Source organism: Panthera onca, chromosome B4 (assembly GCF_046562875.1).
Source record: "Panthera onca isolate mPanOnc1 chromosome B4, mPanOnc1 haplotype 2, whole genome shotgun sequence".
NCBI classification, from domain to species: Eukaryota; Metazoa; Chordata; class Mammalia; order Carnivora; family Felidae; genus Panthera; species Panthera onca.
The window spans coordinates 91,174,618-91,192,077 of record NC_138345.1 but is presented as its reverse complement, the minus strand read 5'-3'; the positions used below and the strand labels follow the sequence as shown (position 1 = coordinate 91,192,077).

The 17,460-nt window shown below is 39.1% G+C and overlaps 1 protein-coding gene across 10 annotated transcripts in view; it reads left to right on the top strand.

Annotated features, from left to right (window-relative positions):
* GRIP1 (glutamate receptor interacting protein 1) overlaps positions 1 to 17,460 on the top strand; it is a 691,569-nt gene that overhangs the window by 540,912 nt on the left and 133,197 nt on the right. For all 10 annotated transcript variants that reach the window (XM_078449707.2, XM_081796205.1, XM_081796204.1 and 7 more), the window contains 3 exons: positions 9,491 to 9,574; positions 14,289 to 14,364; positions 16,763 to 16,908. In XM_078449707.2, the coding sequence (XP_078305833.1) occupies positions 9,491 to 9,574; positions 14,289 to 14,364; positions 16,763 to 16,908 (306 nt within the window). The remainder of the gene's footprint in view (positions 1 to 9,490; positions 9,575 to 14,288; positions 14,365 to 16,762; positions 16,909 to 17,460) is intronic.

The following is a 17,460-nucleotide window of genomic DNA, read 5'->3' as shown; positions in this document are numbered from 1 at the left end:
CACTTACAGAAATGGATAGATCATCTAGACACACAGTCAATAAAGAAACAAGGGCCCTGAATGATACATTGGATCAGATGGACTTGACAGATATATTTAGAACTCTGCATCCCAAAGCAACAGAATATACTTTCTTCTCGAGTGCACATGGAACATTCTCCAAGATAGATCATATACTGGGTCACAAAACAGCCCTTCATAAGTTTACAAGAATTGAAATTATACCATGCATACTTTCGGACCACAATGCTATGAAGCTTGAAATCAACCACAGGAAAAAGTCTGGAAAACCTCCAAAAGCATGGAGGTTAAAGAACACCCTACTAACGAATGAGTGGGTCAACCAGGCAATTAGAGAAGAAATTAAAACATATATGGAAACAAACGAAAATGAAAATACAACAATCCAAACGCTCTGGGATGCAGCGAAGGCAGTCCTGAGAGGAAAATACATTGCAATCCAGGCCTATCTCAAGAAACAAGAAAAATCCCAAATACAAAATCTAACAGCACACCTAAAGGAAATAGAAGCAGAACAGCAAAGGCAGCCTAAACCCAGCAGAAGAAGAGAAATAATAAAGATCAGAGCAGAAATAAACAATATAGAATCTAAAAAAACTGTAGAGCAGATCAACGAAACCAAGAGTTGGTTTTTTGAAAAAATAAACAAAATTGACAAACCTCTAGCCAGGCTTCTCAAAAAGAAAAGGGAGATGACCCAAATAGATAAAATCATGAATGAAAATGGAATGATTACAACCAATCCCTCAGAGATACAAACAATTATCAGGGAATACTATGAAAAATTATATGCCAGCAAATTGGACAACCTGGAAGAAATGGACAAATTTCTAAACACCCACACTCTTCCAAAACTCAATCAGGAGGAAATAGAAAGCTTGAACAGACCCATAACCAGCGAAGAAATTGAATCGGTTATCAAAAATCTCCCAACAAATAAGAGTCCAGGACCAGATGGCTTCCCAGGGGAGTTCTACCAGACATTTAAAGCAGAGATAATACCTATCCTTCTCAAGCTATTCCAAGAAATAGAAAGGGAAGGAAAACTTCCAGACTCATTCTATGAAGCCAGTATTACTTTGATTCCTAAACCAGACAGAGACCCAGTAAAAAAAGAGAACTACAGGCCAATATCCCTGATGAATATGGATGCAAAAATTCTCAATAAGATACTAGCAAATCGAATTCAACAGCATATAAAAAGAATTATTCACCATGATCAAGTGGGATTCATTCCTGGGATGCAGGGCTGGTTCAACATTCGCAAATCGATCAACGTGATACATCACATTAACAAAAAAAAAGAGAAGAACCATATGATCCTGTCAATCGATGCAGAAAAGGCCTTTGACAAAATCCAGCACCCTTTCTTAATAAAAACCCCCGAGAAAGTCGGGATAGAAGGAACATACTTAAAGATCATAAAGGCCATTTATGAAAAGCCTACAGCTAACATCATCCTCAACGGGGAAAAACTGAGAGCTTTTTCCCTGAGATCAGGAACACGACAGGGATGCCCACTGTCACCGCTGCTGTTTAATATAGTGCTGGAAGTTCTAGCATCAGCAATCAGACAACAAAAGGAAATCAAAGGCATCAAAATTGGCAAAGATGAAGTCAAGCTTTCGCTTTTTGCAGATGACATGATATTATACATGGAAAATCCGATAGACTCCACCAAAAGTCTGCTAGAACTGATACATGAATTCAGCAAAGTTGCAGGATACAAAATCAATGTGCAGAAATCAGTTGCATTCTTATACACTAACAATGAAGCAACAGAAAGACAAATGAAGAAACTGATCCCATTCACAATTGCACCAAGAAGCATAAAATACCTAGGAATAAATCTAACCAAAGATGTAAAAGATCTGTATGCTGAAAACTATAGAAAGCTTATGCAGGTAATTGAAGAAGATATAAAGAGATGGAAAGACATTCCCTGCTCATGGATTGGAAGAATAAATATTGTCAAAATGTCAATACTACCCAAAGCTATCTACACATTCAATGCAATCCCAATCAAAATTGCACCAGCATTCTTCTCGAAACTAGAACAAGCAATCCTAAAATTCATATGGAACCACAAAAGGCCCCGAATAGCCAAAGTAATTTTGAAGAAGAAGACCAAAGCAGGAGGCATCACAATCCCAGACTTTAGCCTCTACTACAAAGCTGTCATCATCAAGACAGCATGGTATTGGCACAAAAAACAGACACATAGACCAATGGAATAGAATAGAAACCCCAGAACTAGACCCACAAACGTATGGCCAACTCATCTTTGACAAAGCAGGAAAGAACATCCAATGGAAAAAAGACAGTCTCTTTAACAAATGGTGCTGGGAGAACTGGACAGCAACATGCAGAAGGTTGAAACTAGACCACTTTCTCACACCATTCACAAAAATAAACTCAAAATGGATAAAGGACCTGAATGTGAGACAGGAAACCATCAAAACCTTAGAGGAGAAAGCAGGAAAAGACCTCTCTGACCTCAGCCGTAGCAATCTCTTACTCGGCACATCCCCAAAGGCAAGGGAATTAAAAGCAAAAGTGAATTACTGGGACCTTATGAAGATAAAAAGCTTCTGCACAGCAAAGGAAACAACCAACAAAACTAAAAGGCAACCAACGGAATGGGAAAAGATATTTGCAAATGACACATCGGACAAAGGGCTAGTATCCAAAATCTATAAAGAGCTCATCAAACTCCACACCCGAAAAACAAATAACCCAGTGAAGAAATGGGCAGAAAACATGAATAGACACTTCTCTAAAGAAGACATCCGGATGGCCAACAGGCACATGAAAAGATGTTCAACGTCGCTCCTTATCAGGGAAATACAAATCAAAACCACACTCAGATACCACCTCACGCCAGTCAGAGTGGCCAAAATGAAGAAATCAGGAGACTATAGATGCTGGAGAGGATGTGGAGAAACAGGAACCCTCTTGCACTGTTGGTGGGAATGCAAATTGGTGCAGCCGCTCTGGAAAGCAGTGTGGAGGTTCCTCAGAAAATTAAAAATAGACCTACCCTATGACCCAGCAATAGCACTGCTAGGAATTTATCCAAGGGATACAGGAGTACTGATGCATAGGGGCACCTGTACCCCAATGTTTATAGCGGCACTCTCAACAATAGCCAAATTATGGAAAGAGCCTAAATGTCCATCAACTGATGAATGGATAAAGAAATTGTGGTTTATATACACAATGGAATACTGCGTGGCAATGAGAAAAAATGAAATATGGCCTTTTGTAGCAACATGGATGGAACTGGAGAGTGTGATGCTAAGTGAAATAAGCCATACAGAGAAAGACAGATACCATATGGTTTCACTCTTATGTGGATCCTGAGAAACATAACAGAAACCCATGGGGGAGGGGAAGGAAAAAAAAAAAAAAAAAAAGAGGTTAGAGTGGGAGAGAGCCAAAGCATAAGAGACTGTTAAAAACTGAGAACAAACTGAGGGTTGATGGGGGGTGGGAGGGAGGGCAGGGTGGGTGATGGGTATTGAGGAGGGCACTTTTTGGGATGAGCACTGGGTGTTGTATGGAAACCAATTTGACAGTAAATTTCATATATTAAAAAATAAAAAAAATAAAATAAAAAAAAAAAAAAAAAAAAAGAAGGGTAATTTGGCAGGAGCAGAGTGAGCGTGAAGAGAAGTAGAAGAGGAGGTCAAAAATGTAACGGATGAGGTATATTTGGAGGCCGTTGGAAGGACCTTAAGTTTAGCTCCGGGTGATAGAGGATGGCATTGTATGAGTTGGGGCAGGAGGCACAGGGTCTAATTCCTGTTTTCAAAGGCTCCCTCAGGCTGTTGTGTTGAGAACAGACTGCGGTGGCTAGGGTGGAAGCTGGGAGACCAGCTGGGGGGCTGTTGTCGTGATCCAGGTGAGAGACGGTGGTGAGGATATCGAAAAGCAGTTACCTTCTTGATCTATTTTGAGGGTAGAGCCATCAGGACCTCCTGACAGATCGGATGTGGGTTGTACAGAAATAGAGGAGTCAAAGACCCCCTGAGATTTTGGGCCTGAGCAACCGGACGGGCAGGGTTGCCATTCATGGGGTTGGGCAAGAATGTGGGCAGGGCTCATTTGCGAGGGGGCCATCAGAAGACGTTCATTGTTTGAAATGCTACAGTGGACGTGTCTCTTTGATGTGCAGAGAAGAAATGTCAAGAAAAGCACTAGAGATGGGGTTAGGAGTTTGGGAGAAAGATCTGGGCTGGAAACGTACATTTAGAGTAATGGGAATATAGAGGGTGTTTGAAGCTTTGGGACCAAACGTGAGCACTCAGGGAGTGAGCGTATATGACCAGTCGTGAGTTCTTATTCTGAACATAAAATCCAACACCAAAAATATAATGGTGTTTTTATAACAAAATCAATTGAGGTCTGTGTTCAAAAACCTCCCTGTAACGTTTTTCATTTTCAGCAAGAGTAGACAGTAAAATCGAGCGCTGAGAGCTTGGACTGTGTCACTAGTTAAATATCAGTTTCTCCCCCTGTCCAGCTGTGTGACCTTGGGCATGTTATTTAAGTTCTCTGAGCCTTAGGTTTCTCATCTGTAAAATGGCTATAATAGTGTAGAATTTTTGTCAGAATTCAAGGCTATAATCATGTGAAATAGTTGGATCATCGTCATGTACTCAGTAAGATATAGTGCCTGTTAGTCATTATTACATTATTATTATTCCACTGAAAGTACTGTGCTTTCTTTTACTTTAAAGGAGTCCATTTGTTTTGAAATCACTATCTCAAAGCATCACCAAGGAGTTAAGAGAATCCAGATATCTAGAGCTAATGCTCTTGGATTAACCATTTTGATTCCACTGGGGAAATAAATATCAACAAAACACACCCTCTTTCTAAAACAAACTCTTAGCACAGCTTTCCAGGGGTAAGGCCAGTAGTGGAGATTTGCCAAATTATGTGTGAACTACACAGCAAGGAGTTTGAGAAGCTTTGAAGGAGGTTATGCAGATCCAGGAAGAAGAGGAACATTTTGGGCAGAGGGGAGAGCAAGGAAGGAAGAACTTAGCCCAGTGCACAGGTTTGAACCACAAACGGACTATTGTTGTTGAGGCACAAAGGGAAAGAGAGGACCTGGAGGGAGATAAGGCCAGTGAGGTGGACAGGAACAAAATGATGGAAGCCACACTGGTGGAGCCTGGATAAATCAGGTGGGCAACAAGAAGCCTTTAAAGGCTTTTAAAGCCAACGAACATCATCAACAGATTTGAGTTTTTAGAGTTCTCATTTTAGGAAGCCAAATGGAGAATAGATAAGAGGCTATCAGCCGCCTGAAGGCTGTTACAGTTTTCCAAAAGAGAGGTGACATCCTGAACAAATATAGCATTAGTAAGGTTAAAGAGTAGAGTGGATATCAGACATATACAGGAGTTAAAACCTATCATGACTTGGTGATTATACCACCTTTTCCTTCCTGGTGCATTAAAGCTGATGAGGAAGAGGAAAAATATTTTTTAAAACGAAAGTGTGAATTCGATGGTAGAAATCAGATAGAAGAGATCTATTCTCCAAGGATTATCTCTGTCTCTATTATGTTTGGATAAATTAATAAGATCTTTGAGTTCAGGGAGGTTGAAGGGATTAATAAACATCCCCTTCACTGAGCTCAGACTGCTAGAGCTGGACCAAGCCGCTGCAGTGAGGCCCTAGGGAGAGAGCAGATTGCTGAAAAATAAGCTGTCCAAGGCCAAGGCCGAGACAGGTAACTCTCAAGAATCACATAATTTGAGGCTCAGCCACCCCCAGAGTCCAGAAAGAAGTGGAGGAAGGATATTTGTTGCATGTCTGTGTGTATGTGATCTGATAGAGAAGGAGTGGAATTCTGACCTTGCTCAAACCACTTACCTTTTGTAAGACTCAGATTCTTTATGAAAATGGAGTGGTTGATCTACATGAGTTCTAAAGTTCTTTCTGACTTTAGAATTACATTGTAGTTTTGAGACTGTATTTAGAGAGAATATTTCCAAACTGTATCTCAGATATTTATGTATTCAAAGTTGGTCTATGGGTACCTGGGTGGCTCAGTTAGTTGAGTGTCCAGCTCTTGGTTTTGGCTCAGGTCATGATCCCGGGGTCATGGGATCGAGCCCCATGTCAAGCTCTGCACTGAGCGTGGAGTCTGCTGGGGATTCTCTCTCTCTGTCTCTTTCCCCTGCGTGCTCTCTCTCTCTAAAATTAAAAATTAAAAGTTGGTCTAGAGCAATGCCTTCATGTTTTGTGGTGACATAATCCCTAAAGAATTTTGAAACCATAATCCTCATTTATTTTTTATTAAGCCACCTAACATTCTTTATTATAAGCTTAAATCGTTGGAAAGGGTATAATTTCTGGCATGCTGTTCATTTTATATACCTTTAAGTGAAGTTTCCATTCAGACCTTAGAGCTACGTATTTGCCTCATTTATTTTATGGAAAATGTCTGCTACAGAATCTGATTGGCAAAGGCAATCCTCACTGTTAAACCATCGGCTAAATCAGATTAACTTTCTGTCAGACGGAGTTCTTTAATTCAAAAAGATGTGTTAAAGTGTGTCCCTGTGATTGTCTCTTACTTCTCAATTCCAATTCTAAGAGAGATAGACAGGTGACAGATGATGATGATGATGATGATGATGATGATGATGATGGCAATGGGAGGCGGGGGGGAGCAGTCTCAGGTCTCCTCCACGTATTTCCTTCCGGGATTCAGTCTGAAGGAGCAGAAGCCACCCAGAGAAAGCTCTTCCTGTGGCCATAGCAGAGGAAAAGGAGGATAGTCCCAACTACCCGAGCACATTTCCAACCAAGTGCTTATTATATCTCTTAACATCCCATTGGCCAAAGCGAGTCACATGGAGAAGCCCGACATATTGAGGAGGGAAAGTATACAACCCTTATCATGCTATTGAGGTAGGAGTTGAGGAGTCAGGGAAATAGTATATAATGTAGAAAAATCTAATCTGCCATAGTAAAATAATATGGATAGCAGTACATGCATATTCCCATAGAGAAACAAGGGACAGCAGCACCACTAAAATACTGAGGAGAAGTATTTTTGCATTGCAATATTCATTTCAACTTAACCCTTCTGTGTACTGCATTTGATTCTCTGGGGAAGCTCCTTATGTGGATCCATTATGTCCACATACACAAATGTGAAGTAATGAATAAAATGCACATGGCAATAGCAGGGGTCCTGCTATTGGATATGAAAACCCAGTCACCAAGATCCAGTCATGCAAATGAAAATTATGAAGACCAAATCTATTTCATTAAGTATCAAAATGTAGTTAACATTCACATTTATTTTTGTGAAGGATAAACAGCAAGAGTGTGGATAATCCAAAGCTGTAGATAATCCTGAAAGTCTTTATATTGACTCTAGATTGGAATGTAGGAGTTTGTGGTCCACAAGATTGAGCTCAAGCAAAATTCAAACTACGGTGAACTATGGTGCCTTTTTTAAAAAAATTTTTTGAGGTTTATTTATTTATTTTGATTGAGAGAGAGAGAGAGAGAGAGCAGAAGAGGGGCACAGAGAAAGGGAGACGAGAATCCCAAGCAGGCATCACGCTGTCAGCACAGGGCCCGATGTGGGGCTCAGATTCACCAACGGTAAGATCCATGACCTGAGCTGAAGTCGGACACTTAACCGACTGAGCCACCAAACTACAGTGCCTTTCATTCCCAGAACAGACACCCGGCCAACAAGGACAGGTGGCCCCGAATTAGAATTTGGTTGTATAGAATTAAAAGTTGATTTAATGTTTAAATGAAACAGTATTTGTAAACCACTTTGCAGATTTCCTGGCACACAGTGGACGCTCATTAATTCTTTCTCCCTGTATCTTTTCCTTTCCTTTCTATTTGTTTCATTAGAACAAAAAGATCGTGTTCTCAACCAATTACCTCAAGTGGCTTGTTTGTCATGAAAATAAGAAAACGTTTGATTTGAACTCAGTTTCTTTCATTTAATTAAAACTGTACCTCAACACTTTCAGCTATTTGTGTACTGTTCCTAGCTGATTAAAATGAACTGAAATTCCCTTGCTAGCAAGAATATGACATTTAATTAAATCAGCAGTATACCAAAACATTTGTTCAGCTGTAGGGTTATGTTGTTTTTCAGCAGATCCAAGTTCATGACGTACTTTACATCCCAGCCAGATATGCGCAGTTTTGTGAATTTATCTGTGTGCTTTTCATAATCATGTCTATTCCTTTGAGGATTCAGAATTTCTGATAATTAAAAATAATCGTAATCAATGCTACATTAAAATTACTTCCTATTTCTGTAAATGGCAAGAAATGTTCTTTTAATAGATGCAATTAAATTCTATCTTTAGAATCTATACCTATATTCCATCATATATTTCTTATTGATAAATGTTTCATGCAATAAAGTTTTCAAAATCTAATTGCAATGTTAAAAATATGCCATTGATAAGGACCACAGCATTAAGTAATTAGATATCATTGTACAAATTCACTTAAGGATCTAAGACCATCAGATTCTATACTTGCAAATTCTTTTCTCTCTCTGAATAAAAACATCCCTGTATCCATAATGATGAAATATTAATTTGTGGAAATTTGGTTGTTGTTGTTTTTTAATTCAGCAATAGTGTACTATCTAACCAGAATTACCCACCACTTTCCTGGAAACAGTCTCACAGAAGAGTTTAGTTACTATACCTTCATACAACCTACACCCCGTATTACACACGTATACTGTATGTGATATTAATTAGAGATATCAACTTGGCCATGCAGTTTTATTTTGTGAAGTAAGAGCAGTAAGCAGGCAAACATAACATAAGCATGATAGTATCAAATGAAGTCAAGTAAATATTTTATTAGACAGCAGTAACATTTTGAATGTACAGAAATATTTTTGCCCTCCAGGTTTGATTTGGGTTGCTGATGTCTTTGTTAGTTGCTGTGCATCGTGTCAGAAAATCTGTCTTCATCGCCTAATCTATTAGTGGTAATTTGAGAGTAATACTTTTTCTTCCTGCATTTCCTCCAAAAATAAATGTAAATGCATTAATTATTTCAAGGTTTACAAAAATCATGTTGCTTTTGCATTTCACAAAGGGAAAATAATTCTCTTGATTACATGAAGAGTGTCTCTCCTGGTATATAGAGTTCTAACGATGTGAATATTACACTCTAGCTAGAAGCTGGCTACATAAGAAGAAAGGTAGTGCCTATGATTTTGATTCCACTCGGGCCTAAGCCTAAGTCCCTAATGCAGACAACTATTTTATGGTATTTGTATGTATTTTTTTTTAACATTTTCTTTGAAAAGAAGTTATCACCCCTGTATTTTTCATAACAAGGATTATTTGCAAGGGGGATCTGTAGTGTTTTATGCCACATTAAAAAAAAAACTGGAAATGTTGTTATGATTTAATATATTTCTCTCTCTCTTTCCTGCATTCAGCTGTTCAAGGATCGAGTGTTATTTTCCGAACGGTGGAGGTCACATTACATAAAGAAGGCAATACCTTTGGTTTTGTAATCCGAGGTAGGTGGTGGCTAGAAAACATGAACCATCAGATATTCTTAGAGAATTTGTCAATGAAATATTGGGAGTGAACTAGAAAGTCATCCTGAAAACAACAGCAACAACAGATGTTCCCAATGCGTAAAGTCCCCTTATAATATTTGCACCCATTCTTTTAAAAAATAAAGCAATGAGTAGGAACCAAAGTGGAATCCAAATGACCTAGATCTGCTTTCAGTCCATACAGAGCAAGAAGTCACTGTTTGTAAACCTTGTCAATTCATTCATCCTGCTGATTTGCCACTTTTCTACGTGTCTTTTGCTTTCCCCTTTATACTTTTCTGTATCTCTGAGTCAAAAATGTTGATGAATATGGCTTGGTTTGACTTAATACACTAGGATTAAACAACTTTGTTTAAATTATTTTCTCCTGAAATACATTTTGTTATTGTAGCTTTCTAAAAATGGATTGAAGATAATCTGATCCCTTGGGAACCTATGTGCATCAGCTTAACTTATTTTATTATGGGATGACATTAATAATAAAGATTTCAGGTGACTCCAACTTGGCTATAAAACCATGAATTCTGAGCTGTAATTCTGACTTTTAATATTTTATTTTTCATATTAGCAGTTTCACCCCTCAAAGACTATACATAAACAACTCATAATTCTGCGTATGACAGTAAAGTTCAATAGGGAACTATGTATGCATCAGAAATGTTTTTAACATTTCACATTTCGTGATTTTTTTTTTTGCTTTTACCTATTATATTCTATACTTCACCAGGGTCTAAAATTTATCCAAATTATTAAAACATTAATTAAAATTAACTAAGCATCTTGGGGCGCCTAGGTGGCTTAGTCGGTTAAGTGTCCAACTTCAGCTCAGGTCATGATCTTGTGGTTCATGAGTTTGAGCCCTGCATTGGACTCTGTGCTGATAGCCCAGAGCCTGGAGCCTTCCTTGGATTCTATGTCTCCCTCTCTGCCCTCCCCAGCTCATGCTCTGTCTATCTGTCTGTCTGTCTCTCTCTCTCTCTCAAAAATAAACATTAAAAAAATTTTTTAATTAACTAAACACCTTAATAAATGCACATGCATCAAGGAATAAAAGAAATACATTCATTTATACAGATTTGTCTTAAATGACTAAGCCTTAGATTCCATTCTGTACCAATCATTTAGCAAATCAATCAGTCAGGTATTTATTAAGGACAGGTCAACATGTCAGCATAGGGCCAAGTATTAGAGAGTCATAGGACAGGACCCTATCTGCAGGGAATTATAGTCCAGTGAATTTAAGACAAAGTGCCTGAGTGAGCGGTAGAGAAAATGGAAAACGAGGAATTCACTGAGTGGTTTAGACCAGCAATTATTACCCTTTTCTGACCAGCTCCTTTTTTTAGGTGGTGCAAACAGGATCATTTTACTTTCATCATTTACCTTAACCATTCCCAAATTTCTGTGTAAAAGAACTAGATGAATATAGTAAAAAGTCAATATACAAGTAATTTTGGCTCAGAGGGTGGTATATACAAATCCGTTTTTGCAGTGTAGTATGATAGAGAGGCACTCTTGAATCACATGCATACAAGCCTAATTACTGAAAAGCTGCAGTAAAAAATACTGCTGGGTCCAAATATTCATTACTAGTTGTTGTGTGGTTAATCAATAGTAAATCAAATTGCTAATGAAAGAACTAAAACAACAGTAATTTATCATTAGGAACAGAAAAAAACGGAAGCATTTGAAATCTACAACCACCACAAGACAGCTGATGATATAATGTTAGCAAAATGCTTATCTTGCCATTTGCAGGAATTCCAAATATCTGTATGTGCATGAGTAATAAGAATTTTATAATATGAGCCTAGGATACTATCTGGTACATCGTAGGCCCTTAACAAATAAATGAATAAGTAATTGAATGTTGCCTAGATTTGTGCGGACATCAGACTTCTTAGTGCTATAGTGATTTTAGTTTAGGGGCACCATATTTTGGTCGGCTTTAAAAACTCAGTATATTAGTTGAACGTAAAAGTTCGTGAAATTTTGCACAATTTCTCATAAGAATCACATAAAGAACTTAATGTTTAGATTAGTTTGAGGCCTATCTGAAGGCTCTTCCTTGCTCAAAAGGTGACCCCCACCCATTGCTTCAGAATCTTGATTAGTCACAAAAAGAGTTGCAGAATGAGAAAATACTGTGGGCAAGTGTTATCATGGCCAAGAAGACATTATGGCATAGATGGAATTTGAGCTCAACTTATTTTGGTGAGAACACCAGGACTTTCAGGAAGAAGGAGGACAATATTACAGATGGAGCATATTCATTTAGTACTGGTGAATTTCTTCTTAACCAATTAGAATGGGTCGTAGAACAATAATACAGGCTTTTACCTGATGAATGGAATTGCATTTCCAGTGCTACGTGTCATAGGTTCTAGCACCTTGACTCGCCGAACAGTAGAACCTGGCACCTTTAGAATGAAAACTGATGTTCTGGCCTAAATCTTGCCAGAGTTAAATTTCAGTTAATTCCCTCGCCGCCAAGCTAAGGCAAACAGCTTGGGACAATAGGGAAAGCACTCTGCCACTAAGTTCTTTTTCACTTTGGGCAAGGAAAATTTACCTATCGATCATTCTCAACTCTAAAATTATAGATAGGTCTACTCATCTGCTAGATAGAGCCCAATGTTCAGATTTGGTCTGCGTTGTGTCTCTGGCATTGATACTTTTAAAAAGCATTCCAGGGGACTGATGCCAACAGGCAGCCAGGATTGAGAAATACCACTGGGCTCTGTGTGTCTCAGTTGCTTTGCAGTTCCAAACTTGTAAAATGTAAGTGAATCGCAAGCTACATCTGGTTCATTATTTCAAATAATGGTAAAATGTCACATATCGAGAAATTCAGAGCCGTCTCACATTTTGCCATTCATTCACTGTTACAGATTTAAATGTGGACCTCCAAATCAAAATTATGGAAGCTTGTATGGCCGTCAGCCCCCATCCTTTTCTAAATCAATATCCCTTCAGGAGAAAACAAACCTACCTTTTTATGATCCCCTTGCAAAAGAGAAATTACATAGTAGTATTTATATAAATATGGGTAAGCATGTGCTGTAATTTATTGTCATGGTTTCATTTTAAAATCCTTTTCCAAGGAAGTTGTGAATTTCCTATTGTAAACAATGAGGAATTTCAAAAGAAACCATCAAACTGAGTGGAAGAGTGAGGTACTGAAAGGGAGCTTTTATCAATCAGCCAGACTGAATAAATCATTGGTAATAGAAGTAAGCAGAAAGGAAGCATTTGCCTTCATCGGGAGCAGTGAATGCCTTTTGATTTGTCTTTTAGGTTAGATTCTTTAAGTTGACCTCTCTACCCGTTCCAAGTTTGGGAAATGCCAGTCTGTTCTACCAGGAAGGCGTTAGGGAAGGAATATCTGACGATAACATTTGTATTTACCAGATACTGGCAGGTATCTGGTGGGTAGCCAGGATGGTGAGGTATACGGAAATCAGGTCAGGTGCAGAATAGTTAAGAAAGTGGAAATGTCCAGCCTAAAGAAGATGAGACTTAGCAGGTGTATAATCACTGTTTTCAACTTTCAGAAAAAGTTTCTTGTAGTGGAAAGCATACATTTTGGTTTCACTCCTCCAAATAATAGAAAAAGAACAAGTAGGTGAAAATTGAAGGAAGATAGATATCAGATGAATAATTAGGAAGAAGCTTCTAACACCCCTACATGTCCAAATGTGAAATGGGCTGCCTCAAACCTAATTAGTAGGCCATCTTGTGGGTCTCAAGAAAACACTGGGGGAGCACAGACTATGGATGTTCTACAAAAGGGTCCTGGATTTAGAAGAGAGTTTATAATAAATTACCTTCCATCTAAAAGCTTTTATGTTTCCAAGAATTCTTGAGCAGAAGTTTTCCGTATATGGAAATAAAATCTCCATTTAAGCATTGCAGTTGTCTTGAAATTATCTGTCCATTTTTTGAACACCCCAACTTTAATGGAACCCATCTCAGCCACTTGAAGTTTTTTCTTTCTTGTTTTATATACTTACGTATTTTCCCCCCTCTCCAGTTTTTGCTTCCTTTATGCCAGGTTGTAGACCTATTCACCTGTATTATAGCCCAGGTTAATTGGCAACAGGTATACCCACCTGCACTTTGTTGATAACTGGCTATTGTCATAATTAGGCTAGTACTTGTTAAGTAGTTTATGTTCTTTTTTTTTTTAATTTTTTTTAACGTTTATTTATTTTTGAGACAGAGAGAGACAGAGCATGAACGGGGGAGGGTCAGAGAGAGAGGGAGACACAGAGTCTGAAGCAGGCTCCAGGCTCTGAGCTGTCAGCACAGAGCCCTACATGGGGCTCGAACTCACGGACCGTGAGCTCATGACCTGAGCTGAAGTCGGACGCTTAACCGACTGAGCCACCCAGGCGCCCCAGTAGTTTATGTTCTTACGACGCTGGGTGTTAAATATTTTATATATCGCCCCTGAATACAGCCATGTATTTATTGAGAGGTGGAGACATCATGACTTCAAAAACATATTCTATATAAAATGAATAAGATTTTTGGAAAAATTTTACATGTTTTCCTCCATACATCAACAAAATGTACTTTAGTTTCTCAGCTGCCATTTTGTGAGTGAATTTATTTATTTATTTTTTTTTTAATGAAGGCACTTATAAGCTGTATTTCTTTTGTTTGCCAGGAGGGGCACATGATGATAGAAATAAATCTCGTCCAGTTGTAATAACGTGTGTTCGTCCCGGAGGACCTGCTGACAGGTAAACTTCCTCTGTCTGTGTCACTATCCAAACAGATTCAACAAAGCTGGGGACTTTGGCATAGAGTTGAGGAATTAGAAATTTCATAGTGAAAGATAGATATTAAGCAAACGTGTTGGAATGTGAATACTGAAATTATTGGGCTGCCAAATCAGAAGAAAGAAGGTTTGACTCCAGGCTCAACACTCACTACCCTATGTGTTTGGCAAGTGACTTACCAGTTCTAAGCTCAGTTTCCTCCACTGTGAAATGTCGATAATAATACCTACCTGACAAGGTCTTCAGTTTTATCAGAGACTGGCTGGGGCCTTGCAGGGGACCTTTCATGCAGTAGATACTTAATAAAAGGTAGCTGGCTTTTTAAAGGCACGTACTTTAAACACATCGCCTCCCATTGCTAACCTCCTCCCCTGGAAAGATAGGTGGTGATGTTCTGACTGTTACTATTAATCAACATCCTTCTGGTTATTATTATCTGTTGATGATGATTATGTATGTGAGAATGGAAGTGATTTCAATAAAAGGGAAGGAGCGTTGTCAGTACCTAGAGCTATCTCTTCGGGACTAATTTGAGTATCTGAAGAGGCAGCTCCTTCATCTCTCATATCACAAATATTAGAGGAGGTCGTACGTAAACGCACAACTTAGCTGTCTCAGGAGATGCTTGTCTTTGTATTAATTTCCCATCGCAAACGTCAATTCCATAAAGGCAGGGGACCACAACTCCGGCCATTCGCTGTGGTTGAAGGGTGGGAGAAAAATGCCCTGGTTACCCCTGACTCTGCACTATGTTTCCAACCGGGATATAATGTTTAAACCTTTTCTTATGCAATAGAAATAGTAATAATAAATACAATTGAGTGAGCACCGAGTCATGTGCTAGGAAATGTACTATGTGTTTAGCAGACACTATTTTATTTGTCCTCACAACTGCCTACTAAGTACTTTTTAGCCACACTTACAGTGATAAAACTGAGGCCCCGTGTGGGTACATGACTTACCAGCTAGTACACGGAAGAGCCAGGCTAGGAATTCAGGTTCATTCTCCTTCAAAATCCATACTGTTAGCTCACTTTTCTAAAAAGTTTGTGTTTAATATAAAATAAGAGAATATGAAGATACTGATTTCTCACCTGCGCCATAGTATGTTTGCCTTTGCAGAGGACAACACAAAGTCAGAATTTGCACAGAAATCTTGCCTTTTTTCCTCTCTCCTGCTTCTCTTGTGAATTATTCTTCCTGCAGTAAATGAGAATATTTCCGTTCCTTATTAACATTTACCTTGGGGTTAACAAAAATGTCAGAAGCAAGCTACTAGTTTCTGAGCAACATATTATCAAATTAACTTAGGATGAAATGGAATCTAAAAGTTTAAGATAAAAATTTAGAGTCAAAGTTCTTAGAGAATTATCTAGGCGAAGGATATTTAAGAGATCACTCTTATCCTTTCCAAATCCTCAACTTGTAATCCGCCCACCCCAGTTTGATTTCTCGTATCATGACCCTCCCTGAGGCAGGAGGGTTATAATCTGGAAGCCTCCTGGCTATATTTTAGTGGAGTCTCCAATGTCCTCAGGCATCTTCTTCCAGTGCCTTGAGTGTCTATGGTCACAGCAGAAAGAATAGTATTTCCCTGTCTCTTCCAAGGAATATGAGACTGAATCAATTTAATGATTGCCAAAATGGCCTTATAAATCAATAGGGAAATTTCTAGACTAGGGAAATTTTTCACCAGTGCTCCCAGTCCTGCTTGGGTTCACTGATAACAAATGGAATGGAATCAGCAGGCTTTTCTGCTCACCTGGCTTTGGAAAAAATAGGTAAATGCTATTTTCTGGGCTCTAATAAATCAATTTTAGGTATTTAGACAAGAACCTAGAAAAGGGAAAATGTGCCTTTAGTATTTTTGCACCCCAAGAATTAACTGGGGGTAACTTGGTGATCGACTATTGGGCAGTTATTTCCTTATTACTGACTTGCATATTGCAGCAATTTTCTGTTCAGAGCCACCTCTTTAGTCCCTTACTATCACACTTGATGCTTAAGACGAAGCGCAAATAGGATGGATGGGGGAAGGTGTGAAATACCCGCTTTGGCTGAGCGACTCTTTTTTTTTTTTTTTTAACGTTTTTTATTTTTGAGACAGAGAGAGACAGAGCATGAACGGGGGAGGGTCAGAGAGAGAGGGAGACACAGAATGCGAAACAGGCTCCAGGCTCTGAGCCATCAGCACAGAGCCCGACGCGGGGCTTGAACTCACGAACCGTGGGATCATGACCCGAGCCAAAGTCGGACGCTCAACCGACTGAGCCACCCAGGTGCCCCTTGGCTGAGCGACTCTTAATGCTAACCCCATTATGTTACATTAATGAAGACTGTTTCTGTGTTCTCCCTTCAGAGAGGGCACCATCAAACCTGGCGACAGGTTGCTCAGTGTGGATGGAATTCGGCTTCTTGGAACCACGCATGCCGAAGCCATGAGTATTCTTAAACAGTGTGGACAAGAAGCAACGCTGCTGATAGAATATGACGTCTCAGTGATGGGTATGTCGGAGTCCTGAGGTTGTGCTCACTAAGCTCTGGGTCATGTCATTGTGCATCCCTGATAAACCACTCTGGGTTAAGAATGAACTGTGCTGTCCTCCTGCGGCAGACAGAATTTCATCAATACTCCATCATTACTCTGTTGGGTTCAGGAAGAGGTGAGTGGTGCTTTTCAGCGATTTAGAGTTCTTGTGTCAATAGCTTCTATAATAAGGTCTCATTCAAGCAGAACGTTTCACCTGGCAGTCAGTTCTATGTGGATTATACTTTGGCAGCAAAGTATTTTCCCCTCCAAATTGCAAGAATAGTATTATTAACTAAAGGGCTGGTACTTTTTCTTTTACTACACGGAGACTGAGAAAAATAGGAGATTTCTTTCCTTCTTGTAACTTCACAGCATGAGGCCAGCGAATCAGAATGAATGGAAATGACCAATCATTGTATCCTAAGATTTAGGAATAAAGAGAGGAAGGGGACCATATAGTATCAGTGGTTAAAATGAGAAGTTGAGGGGCTCCTGGGTGGCTCAGTTGGTTGAGCGTCCGACTTCGG